At 42.0% G+C, this 12865-nt stretch overlaps 1 protein-coding gene across 1 annotated transcript; it reads left to right on the top strand.

Moving 5' to 3' along the window:
- Nucleotides 1-455: 455 nt before the first annotated feature.
- Nucleotides 456-3594, top strand: npas4l (neuronal PAS domain protein 4 like; the record flags this gene model as incomplete). Its single annotated transcript, XM_083897367.1, has 8 exons — nucleotides 456-633; nucleotides 800-948; nucleotides 1038-1137; nucleotides 1274-1538; nucleotides 1631-1740; nucleotides 1993-2122; nucleotides 2219-3462; nucleotides 3566-3594. The coding sequence occupies 8 exons, from the start codon at nucleotides 456-458 to the stop codon at nucleotides 3592-3594; spliced, it is 2205 nt and encodes a 734-aa protein (XP_083753493.1).
- Between the last annotated feature and the right edge of the window lie 9271 nt (nucleotides 3595-12865).

Below are 12865 nucleotides of genomic sequence, written 5' to 3'. Positions count from 1 at the left end.
CACACACACTGTGTGTCCTTGTGTTGAGGGCCACTCTGAGGACACCCACTGTAAAAAAAAAAAAAAAAAAAAAAAAAAAGCAATGAAAGGAGCAGCAGAGGCCCAGCCTCCATTCTGAGTGCGACGCCCACGCTGAAGTCCTGGCAGCTATAAAAACCCCAGGCTGTGGATGGGCCCTAACAGATAACTGATCACACACACTGCTGAGGGCCCTTATTTCCACTGCAGACACAGCAAATTATCATATCCCTAGGAACCCTCGACATTCAAAGTCTGCTTCAGCTGAGTTGTGAAAAAGGGAGTAGATCAGCTCAAGCAAACTATTTTTTTTTGACACTTTCCTCGTGGAGGAGACAGACTGAAGGCAGATGTTTTTGAAAGGAAAGCGAGGCAGCACTGACAACTCTCAGATTTAGTTCACTCGGTTGTCTTACAAACTCGAAAACTCAGTGACCATGGTCTCTCACAGATCCACCAAGGGAGCCTCCAAAGCCCGACGGGACCACATCAACCATGAAATCAGGAATATGCGAGCGCTGTTGCCCATCACCGAGTCGGACCGAGAGCGTCTCTCCTACCTGCACTCCATGGCAGCCATCTGCACCTACATCAGGAAGTCTATTCTTCTGCAGGGTAAGTCTGAAAATGTAAGTTACACTTGGCTTTCAGCGTTCAGTGTGCATCAAACAAAGTGGGACTGGGTTAGCTGGAGGGGAATGTATTAAAGATAAAAGATGAAACAACCTGCAGAGATGCTGACAGAGGAAGCAAAGCTTTAACTTGCTCTGTTTTCTGTTAGGAATTTCAGCTGTGGAGAGACCACCACACTGTTCTCTGCCATACCAGGCCTTTCTTCAGGCTCTGCATGGTTTCATCGTGGTCACCACTACCCAGGGGAGGCTGGTCTATGTGTCTGAAAATGTAGCTGAATACCTTGGTCTGTCCATGGTGAGTTTTTTTTTTTTTTTGGAGCAGCTTTTAGTGCTGAATTATTACAGTGTGGGCTTTTTGGGGCTAAAACGTATCACTTTTAACAGATCGATGTTCTTCAAGGCGACTCTTTCTATGACGTGGTGGAACGCTCTGACATTAATACTGTGAAATCAAACCTGGCCATCGAAAACAACTCATCCTCAGGTAATAGACATGGCCACATTTCCACCTATGCTTGACTCCTTTTCTTGTACAACTCAATCCCACTTCCACCACATGCTGAAGTAAACTATAATGATGTATAGTGACCAAAAGTACCTATTTTTCCTCCTTCCTTCAGAGAGGAGCTTTATATGTTGTATGCAAACCTCCAAGGCCTTCAAGCTGCAACACGGCAGCTGTTGCTCGATGCTGGTGAGAGGCAGATTCCAGTTCTTCCCTCAGCCTCGTCCGTCCTCCTCAGCAGCGTCTCTCACCCCACAGCCACTCTTTGTGGCGCTGTGCACCCCCACGGTGAACCGCCTTAGGAGCTCGGACTCCCACTTCTGCCACAGCTTCACCAGCATCCACAGACTCGATATGACCTTCACTCAGCTGTCGGACAGGTACGGTACACACCGATCGTTTCCTTCTTTAAAACATATTCCAGCTGCTCTCGTGCCTGTTATCTCCAACTATTTCTGTCTTTGTTTTTCAGCGTTTTGTACTATCTGGGGTATTCGGCCTCTGAATTGACAGGTCGATCGTGGTACGGCCTCATTCACCCTGATGACCTTTCATCGAGTGCAGATTCTCACAGAAGTTTAAGTAAGTGTTCAGTCCACTGAAGGAATACATACTGTTTCACCTGAATACAAAACAGTGCATGACCTTGATAAACATTTCCCAAAACTGAAAGTTTAACTTGGACTTTTTGATGCCTGTGAAAGTTAGATTTAATCACTGAAGTTGTGGTAATTCTCCTAATGCTTTAACTGTCGGTCCAACTGCTCCATATGGCCATACAAAACACGTGCCTTTATAATAACCGTAATTGTATCTCTTTTGTGTCTGCTCCAGTGAACACAGATGAAGGTTTCCAGGTACAGATGGTGCTGAGACTCCAGTGTGAGGATCTGTCATGGACTTGGCTTTACATCCAAGCTAACAAGGACCTGCAGGCCATTAGCTGCATGAACTACATCATCAGGTAAGACAAACTCACTGCAGACCAAGAAAAAAACCCCCCAGATTTTTTTAAGCTTAAAAACACTGACTTTTAACACATTTTCTTTCTGTTCTGAAGTGAAACAGAGGCCAGATTTCTGCAGGAGCAAGTCGGCAGTGATGCCTTCAGGCCGTCATCTCTGGCAAACGCCTGCAATGTTGCAGGTCAACAGGATCTCCAAACTCAGACCAACAATAACAACACATGTTTTAAAAGGAAAAGGACTCCAGAGAGCCAGAGCGAGGAGCCAGGTCCCAGAAGGAGGAGGGAGTCAGAGTATGAGTCGTGTTTCTACTCCCACGACGAGCACTCACCTGTTCCTTCAGGTGAAAGCCCTGCTCTCTTCACTCTCCCTTACAGCCCGGACTCCTCCAGCTCCCCTCTGCAGCAGGAGGAGCTCAGCCATGACCTCCTGAGGGACATGCATGAATTCAAAGATCAGCTGCTCTCCTCCCCTGAGGCCTCACCTTCCTACTACTCCTACACAGACACTGTGTTTACCTTTCCCCAAACAAGCCCCATGTCCCTCTCTGCAGCTCCTGAGCACACTTTTGACCAGGGATCCTTTAATTCTCACAGTTCCCACTCTCCATTCGCCTCCACATCCCCTACCTATGGCTTCCAGCCTTGCACATCTGATACTCAATTAGTTCCAGACTGCCTGTCTGCATCCAACATGTGTGAGAGCCCAGTGGACCGTGCCCTGCATCAAGATGAATTCAGGCTCCTAGAGCAGCCAGAGGAGGGCAGCCTCGCTCAAGAGCATCATGTGCCCCAACATCTGCCGCCCCTACTTTCCAGTCTTCTTACCCCCAACCAGTCTCCGCCATCCACAGAGTCTAATCACTACAATGAGCTGGAGCAGGCAGAGATCAGTATTCTGGCAGCACAGATCTCCTCCCTGACTAGAAGCTTTGACTTGTATCACAACCAGAACGTGCTTCAAAATGCCGGCCAACCTGCGTCTTCCGTCACCGTGCCGTCAGCTTGTGACTGGCCCCATCAGCCTCCACTCAATTCTCACCCTCCTCCCAAGAACGAGCTGGTCCTTGATGACTGTGTGTTTGACAGCATCCTAAAAGACCTGGACATGGCGGCGAGAAAAAGCGCCGTGGTGTCGTGCAGCTCGCGTCAGCAGACCTCAGCGTGCAGCAGTGGGCTCCATCATTTGGAGCAGGAGCTCTTCTGTCTTTACGCAGAGGACGCGCTGTCCACAGAGCAGCTCACTGACATGGATCCCTTCGGTTTGCAGATGGGACACCACGACCAAAACACTGGGTTGCATCAACTCAACCGCTACATGCAGAGCAGCCTTCAGCTAGGTAAGGTCTCCCACACAACGAGCACATTCATAATGCCCTCCCTTCATCTGTAAAGGTTATGAATATTAAAATTGGAATGATATTATTTTCTGTCTCCTTGCAGATGGACTTGCTGAAGAAAACCTGTGCTGAAATAAGTCTGTGACTTACTGCTCCACCAGATGTATGACATATTGTCAAGACAGTCTTCCTTCGCTGGACTCAAAGAAGAACGTGACATTTAAAAAGACGTCCTTGTTTCCCCCCCAATTTACTTATTTTTGAATGCAGAAAGGAATCTTAAGCAGATTGTGTTCTCTAGAAGGCTTTAGCTTTGTTCCTCTACACTGCTGTCAACTATGTTTAATGTCTTACTGAAAAGGGTACTTTTTCTAACATGCTTAAATGAAGGTATATATATTTTTTTCTCCTACTATGAAACCACAGTTTACCATTGAGCACTTTATCATGATTTGCCACTATAGAACTCTATGAACGAGATGTGCTGTTTGAAGTGGAGTGGACGAGCTCTAACACTTGGAAGAGTTCTTATAACAGAGTACTTGTTAAAGGTGCCTTAAAAAAAAAGTTCCTTTTTTAAAAAAATCAGCTCATGTTTTTCGAGGTGATCTCAGTACTTAAGAGCTGATATGAATAATAAAAGAAAATAGCACCAGCCAGCCGGCGAGCTATGAGATAATAATGAGTGTGTGTTCAACTACCTCCTCCACTACAGTGGTACAATGAAGTACATTCCATATCTGGATTTCAGGAATTAATTCTCCTGACCTGATATTAGATTTCCATGGTACTGATGTGTAAATATCTGAATGTTGTTGTTATGTTTTTGTGATATTCCTGTAAATATTTGTAACTTTAAAAAAAAATAAATCCAATCAATAACCCATTAGGCTCATCTCATCTCTTCCACAATCTAATTGCATGAATACAATACACAGCACTTTAACCTTTGACATTTACACTGAATTATTACCTTTAAACACAGTCGAGTACCACATTATTATTCCATTAGTGCCATGCTTGGGGAGATATCATCCTGACATTAAGCTGAGAGGATCGTTTGATTCAGATCGCGTTTTCTATAAATACTAAACTCAATTGATTTATTTTTGTGATCACATGCAACATCCACTCCTTTGATTTCTGCTTTTACGCTCACTCACCTCAAACATCTGGCTTTTTAAGCTGATAAATGTTTGCAGCTATTCGGTGCCGGTGCATGTAATCGGTTAATCAATGATTTGTGTTGCGTTAAACAAGAAGAGCAGTGAGAGTGAAGTGGAACAGAAAAACAAGAGTTGCGGACTAAAACACTGAGCCTGAGACAGAGCTGAGGGAATAGCACGTCAAAAAATGTTGTAATGATAACAGAAAACTAACTAAATTCAATGACTTAATTATTGTATTTAAGTTGATATTTCAGGTGATGACATAGTGTAAAAGAAAGAAAGAGCCACACAGAGAAAACCAAAGTGAATAAAGCAACACTGGGCAACAAGAACAGACAGTATAAACTATACTATTTTTGTCTCTAGAACTTTTTCATTTTGCCAATTTGTCAAATAACTTATCCTGTCATTAAAGTTAAAAACTAATGTTTACTTTTGTATTGAAGAAGATTTCAGAGCCTGTACTTTCTTTTTTAGTAAAGAAGCTGAATCAGTAGAAGTATCTGTACTTCTAATAAAGTAAAGCATGTGATTATCTTTCACTATATTATTGTTTTGGCCACTGCTAACATGTTTTTCTATCAGGTGTGCTTACTTTTTACGACACAACATAACACAGACACCGAGGGAAAAGTATCGGTGTCCTGGCGTCCGTTGCCGCCTCGATAACTTGTAAATATAAATATCATTTATTAATGTACCTTTAAAAAAAAATGCATCATTTATCACATACATGCCATTTATGGGTCTATTGTGTATATTTTAATGTGATGGTGGCGTGATTAATGGGCCCAAGCGCAACATCCACCGGACCCCTCAGTGCTCCATTGATTTTTACATATTGTGGCAGGTCAGAGCATATAAACTGTACACAGAGGAATCAATTACGTGTTTGAACAGAAGTGCACTCATGAGGCATAAATGAGTAGTTAGACAAAGGAGGGAATTGATTGAGTGCTGCTGTGATTGATGGATAACGGTGGTTAAACAGAGATGTAGCTCCAGTTAGCTCCAGTCCATGTGCAGGAATGTGGAACAGGAAGCTCTCGGGGGGGAAATGCACCCGTGCTGCTGCTGCTGCTGCAGTGAGAGGACTGCAAAGCACATGTTTTCCACATGTAAGATAACATGGCCACTAGATGGGGTGATAACTCCAACAGCCTCACACTCACACACAGAGTATATGCATGCCTTTGGTGTGATATTACTTCAACAAGCTTGAAATAAAGTGGGGGTGATTGTGTGTAATTGTGTGTGTGTGTGTGTAAAAACGCACACCGAAAGGACATCATTCAGTGTGTTCATGAACAAACAGTCCAGATGCCGATTGTCATCCACAGAGACCCAATTAAGAGCAATGTCTGTCGAAGCATACAGTGGCAAATAAAGTTCTTAACAAGTCCCCACATCTGCTCTGCTCCTGTCTTCCTCCATCACTTAGTGTTACCTTAGTAATGATTTCCCTGAGGCAGGCTGACATGTCCCTGACATCCACACGTGTGTAAGGAATACTATATCATCCATCCAACCATCCCTCCATTTTCTAGCGCTTTATCCTCCACATGAAGGTTGCGAGTGGGTGCTGTGCCAATCCCAGCTGACACAGGGCGAAAGGTACATATTCTCACCTACGGTCAATTTAAATTGACCAATTTACCTCATCCCCATATTGCATGTTTTTGGACTGTGGGAACATGCATATTATATTAAATTATATCATTACCAGCATATGATACAAACACATTAACTTCATCTCTATAACTTGAGTTACTGTATCACTTAATTACTCGGGCAGCTCCTCCCGTCTCCCCCGATATTAAATTAAAAATGAAGCGAGATTGAATCAGTGGTGAACTTCCGTAGAAAGTGTGCCAGCAGTGGAAAGCAAGTGATGAAGCATCCCTACATTCAGATCAGATGACACTCTGATTCATAGCTGGCATCTGAGCCATCGCAACTGAGTCTGAAAATGACACCGTACAGCAGAGGTGTCATCTGCACGACTTCAGTAGCTGCTGAAGTGCTTACCTCAGGTGGATGGCTGGAGGACGGATGCTGAGGAGAGAGCGTTTCACTACGGTTAAACTTGTGGACGAGCATCTTTTCAAACTCGCGCCTCCCGCAAGCAGCTCGATCTCTGGAGCCTGCCATGCTTGTTTACTTGCAGAGAAAAATGCTCCAGAATGAAAATTACTCTGTTGTCACAGCAACTCGTTTTTTTTTTTTTTAGTAAAAGCTTATCTTATATTTAGTCTGCAATCGATGATGTGTCCGTCCAGCTAAGAATGTGTCGAGTCTGTTTTGCTCCAAGATTGTTTGACAGAAGCCGTGACACAGACAAAGGTGTCGCACCCTTGTCATGAGCTGTCATCGCATATCAAACCAAAATCTGGCTTTTGAGTTTTGAGGGACTAATAATAAGGTTTCTCTTATCTCATATTTGTCTCATCTTCTCCGCTCTTCATGAGCAGAAGCATTAAACAACAACACGCCGCTTTTGGCTGCATCATATTGCTGTTGTCCCACTTTTCAAACGAGGCATGTCACCTGAGTGGAGGTGGTTCAGTCAGCACACACACACCAACACTGTAATTGGGTTAAACAAAAGGACCCAAAATAGACCGCTGCGTGTTCCCGTCAGGACACCTTCTGTTCTTTCTGTTGCCATTTTGTGAAAAACACTGTTCTGATTCAACGCAGCATCCCAGTCATGCATAATCCAGCCCTGTTGATATCAGTGAGGGGGGAGGAAAAGGCCAGGCAGAGAAATACAAACAGTGGCTGAACATTTCAGCAAAGTTACGTTTATTTTTCACTTTTCTCTCTCTGGGATGAGTTCACTGCGGTACTGGCAAAGGAGAACCCAAAACCACGGCAAGTTGCAGAGGTAAAGGTTTACTAAGTCCAACAGGCAGAGTCAAAACCAGGAGATCAGTCACAAACAGGCAAACAAATCTGACAAGGGGCAGGCAAAACAGGGTCAGAACAAGAAGGCTAATTAGAGATGCTGGAGTGCTTGGCACAAGACAATCTGGCAAGGATCGAATGAAAATGGGCGAGTATATATACACTGAGGGACTAATGAGCAAATGGACTGCAGGTGAGGAGATGGGCGGGGAAAACCAGGCGAGGGAAATTAGTTGATTGCAGGATCTGAAATGACAGGAGAATTAGTGACAAGACATGGAAACAAATTAAGACAAAGGGACCGGTGCACAGAAGAGACGTAGAATTTGATAGATGCTATCTAATGTTGTATTTTACAGGAATCCCAAACACATTTCCAAGGGTTTATTTCCAAACAACACAATAGGTTTGAGGGGAGAAGGTATACGATAAACAAATATCTGTGTATTAGATTCACACTGAGGATTCAGACAATTGTTAGTCAATGCTGATAGAACACAGGACACAGCAGCACATACTGAAGTGCTGCTGTTGTCTGCACAGACATCAGTGTTTAAATTAACTGAATGCAAATGGCAGTGATTGCTCACGGTTACTGACTTTACAGTCAGGAATTTAAAAAAAAAAAAAAAAAAAGAAGAGGGATGTAACATGAACATGTTTTTCTCGCCACTTCGGCAGAATCCCCCGGGTAACCACGTCTAATCTTATATAAGGCTAGAAATTAAGGCTGGAATGTAATTAGGGCTTTTAACAGTGAATGAATAAATTAATATACAGAATCAAATACAAAGCATTAATAAATGGCAAAAAAAATAAATAAACGATGCCAACTGAAGCTTAATTAGAAATTTGTATTATAACCTAATTAAGTTGTGGAATTTGTAAATCAATTTAACGACCCAGCTTTAATGAGCCCGTTAGCAGGTCATGATAATGATTCGAGCAGACAAACACGCTATTTAATGCACTCTTTATGTTTATGCTCATTCAGCTTTGGGAAAAAGTAAAACAACAGACAGTTCAAACTCTTCAAAATAGGATTTCTTGTCTAACAAATGTATGATACTAACTGTCTCACCCAAACCCACTGGTTTTCCATTTTTCTCTTTGTTATTTATAACACATTTAGCTGTTTTGATAAGGCTCGTTTTGGCTCATTCAAGTACAGTTGCACATAAATCACACGTTGAGGTTTTCTGTATGATCTAATGTTAGTTGATGCTGCTCCGTCTCTGTCTGCCACGTGAACAATAACTACATTTGCGACATCGGTTTGACCACTTTGGGTCACAGTGCTTCATTTGATGAGTCGATGTTGTGACATTTCGTATCACAGATTTATCTTTGTCATCGGTGTCTCTGTGTTCTCACAACATATTTGGCATTTGGCTGGTACTCGAATGGCGGGAGCGTCAAATTAAATGGGTTCTTCTTGTTTCTTTGTGTGTGTCTTTGTATTTGTGGCTTTGTGAGGACCATAAGTCATATAAACCATACAGAGCAAAGACATTTTGGCTAATCTTCACATGTTTGAAGTGGCTTTTCATGGTTAAGGGTTGGGCATCTAACTGTATGGATAGGGATAGGGTTAAGGATAGGGTAAGAGGCTAGGGAATGCATTATGTCTATTAGGGTCCTCATGATGAATGAAGCTCAAACATGTGTGTGTGTGATCTTGTATCTGTCACTTTGTGAGGATAACGAATCCAACCACCAAAGTGAGGACAGTTTGGCTGGTCCTTGCATCTTTATAGGGCTTTTGAGGGAATAACATCTGGTTTAGTGTTTGGGTTAGAATTAAGTTTAGGTTAGGTTTAGACACTTAGTTGTGATGTTTAAGGTTAGGTCCTCACTATGAATGAAACGTAAATGTATGTGTGTGTTCTTGTATCTGTGGCTTTGTGAGGACCATGAATCCAACCACCAAAGTGAGGACATTTTAGCTGGTCCTAGCATCTTCAAAGGGCTTTTCAGGGGATAAGATCTGGTTTTAGTGTTAGGGTTAGAATTGGGTTTAGGTTAGGGTTAGGCACTTAGTTGTGATGTTTAAGGTTCGGTCCCCACTATGAATGAAACACAAACATTTGTGTGTGTAAAATGTGTGTACTTGTATATGTTACCTCTTACAGGACTATTTCTGAGGCAGATCCTCATTTCTGAGGAACTGGTTAAGTTTAAGTTTATGGGCTAAGATGTGAATTATGTTTAGGTTAAGGTAAGGGTTAGACATTTAATAGACATTTAAAAGAAAAAATAAAGTAGTGCACTTGGTCTGTCATCCTTCCAGTCTGCTGCAGCCAGAGAATGGAACAATCTCCAAAAAACAACAACACTCAAAATTAACTAATTTTTTCCCCAAGTCAACTTTTAAAACCTCTATTATGGAGTATAGAGGCTTTGCTTTTAACCAGGTCGCCATTGTAAATATTTAATTGTTCTTAATGACTTGCCTCGTTAAATATAGGTTAAATAAATACATGGTTATGGTTACAATAGCCATTTGTTGGGCTGTGCAAATGCATAGAGGTCACTGCAGTGTCCTTAAAAGGATAGCTGCACAGACACGACTGTGTGTGTGTAAACCTGGTATTCCTTATGTTGTGGGGACCTAACATAAGGACTCACATTATGGGGACAAAAATCAATATAATGTAAATGGCTACATTTCAAGGTGAAGACATGTTTTAAAGGTAGTCTGAGGTAAGGGTTAGGGTTAGCAAATAGGCCAGTAGTAATTCTGATTAAGATTAGTGGTTGGGTTAGGGTAAGTCTCCAGGAAATGAATGCAATGTCCTCTGAAGTCATGGAAACCAGTCTGTGTGTTGTTTTTTTCATCACAAATCATCAAAATCCTTTCAGTGCACAGTTGTCTTGGGTTTTCGCCCTCAATAATTCTGACAGTGCAGCTCATTCAAAGGGCATACGGCCTCAGCTCATGCATAACAGGGACAATGTTCAAGTCAAATGTTTCTCTCCATTCTTATTTAAAAAGGAATTCCAAAGCATCATTTAGGACCGCTCTCAACACTGCGAAACCTCGGATCAATACAGATTTTCTCTGTTGTTGTTAAATTATTGTTTTTCATGTCAATCAATGGCTGGGTTTTGTTATTCCCAAAGTCACGGCTTAGCACATTTCTCTGCAGGCAACTTGGACGTTTTTGTGATTAAAATATATCTGTGTCGTGTTGGCATTAATATTTCTGAATAGTGGCATACTGTGCTGACAAAGTGGAATGACAGTTGACACAGCAGGAGAAGAATCTTCCTCCTTCCTGAGGCACTTAAACCAACCAAGAGAAGAAGTTGGGACGAGATGAAACTCTTGTAATTCCACACGCAGAGCATGTTCTGAGCCTGGTGGGGGTCAATGTGTGGGCGATCTGAGACACTGTTTGAAGGATGAAGGAAAAAAGATGAACAAAACAGTGAGAGAGTGATGTTTCTTTTATTCCCTTCACCTATACCTATCACCACAAGAGCATGTAAAATTCATTTGTTATCTCGAGGGATTTTATCGTCTTGTTTTGTTTGTTTGTATGAAAAATGCATAATGCGTGAGAGACTCCAAGTGTCTGTGTAAATGTGCACAAAGTGTTCCAGATAAACAAAAGGATCATTGTACAGCGAGCTGTATTCACCATGAGACATTTCATCTTCATATCGTAGCCACAAGAGTTATTGCGATCAAGCACAAAGAAAACTGAAGAATATTACCATGGAAACGTTACAGTGCCCACACTGCTAAAGGTAATGGTAAACGGAGTGAGCCTCGGCAACCTGGATGATATTATAGTTTAATAAACAGAATCTTATTCGATTGTTTCATAGGTTTCCACAACAAAATACAGGTGAGCATGTGGGTGCAGTCTTTGGTCTGCATGGTACAGAATATGCCAAACTAGCTTGCCAACACTGAAAAAAGCAAAAATAAACAAATACCCAATGGTTCCTAAATCTGTTAAATGAAGGTCACCTTCTGTCTTTTCAATAGCACACGATTGTATGAAGAAAAAAAGAGGTTTCTCTTGTGAATATTTATTTCTCTGTGAACCCTGACATTGGTTTTTGTTAACACATCTTCCCTTTTATGGCACCAATTCATTCTGTTACATGTAAAAATCCACTCTACGACCTATCCATTTTGCTGAGCCGTATTTATCTCGTATTTTTGCTAATGACTGTAATTGAAGACAGTGCAGCCAAGGTGACAGTTTGGCATTACCTAGTCATTAATCTCTTAATTTTACACTCAGATTAATGTGCTTGGCGGTGAACCTAATTACCTCTGTTCTGAGGGACCTCAGTCACATGCTCAGGTCACGCACAACTCCTCCTACAAACCCTGCACCGCAATAATCTCTGCTACAGGGACGAACAAAAAAAAAAAGAAGCACAGGATAGGTAATGTAGCTCGGGCAGAGTGCCAAAATGGAAAATAAAGATATAATTAGATAGTTAAAATGAACAGAGATTTGTTTCTGTGCAAATATTTTAGAACACGTGCTACATTAGAGCCCTCGCAGCCACAAATACAGTATCCTCACACACCTGCATTTTGTGCAAATAAAAATCAATAACGATTTCCCAGAGACAGTCAAACATGATTGCTTTGGATTTTGAACGGGAAAGCAGATGATCCGGACTGAATAAACCTTACTCAGCATTAAAGCAGGCACTTTGCCTTTTCAGCAAAGGCTTTATTGCACCTCAAAGTAGAATGTTGGAGAGTAATGGGATAACAGAGTTAGAACATGAGCAACTCTAACCTATTAGTTATGTTTGCAATTTAAGAGAGGGAATCTGAATATCTAATTTACCTCAAGGTATCGTCAATTAAATTGCAAAATTGCTCAGCCTGTTCATTCTCTATTTCCCCAAAGCAGGTTCACCTAAAATATCTGATATGAACTAGAGTTTTATCCACTTTCTGTACGCATACTTACATAATGTCTGGTAACTTTAACGTTCTTTGTGCATTGCAGATCTTTCTTCAATCATTTTGTCACAGTTCATTTCATTCAGCAGTTTTCCACTCACCTGACTCCACCCATGGATGTATTATATGAACTGGATTCCTATGAAGCTGCTCACCCAGCGCATATGCCAAAAAAGTTTTTGACTTCCGCGTTTATTTCCGGTTTATGGGGCCCATAGAGCCACTAGTGTGGCATAGTGTCACTACCATATAAAGATCTATAAAAGCCCATGTCCATGTCCTGTGGACACTTTTACAGGCGTCTCTTTTACTGTTGCGGTCAATGGGAAAATTGCTTTTGGGCTCCATGGGGTTTTCTGTTGCAGTACCCACAGTGGCCACCATG

The sequence above is a fragment of the Microchirus variegatus genome (genome assembly GCF_963457635.1).
Source record: "Microchirus variegatus genome assembly, chromosome: 11".
Classification (NCBI taxonomy): Eukaryota; Metazoa; Chordata; class Actinopteri; order Pleuronectiformes; family Soleidae; genus Microchirus; species Microchirus variegatus.
This window is presented reverse-complemented; position numbering and strand designations above follow the sequence as displayed.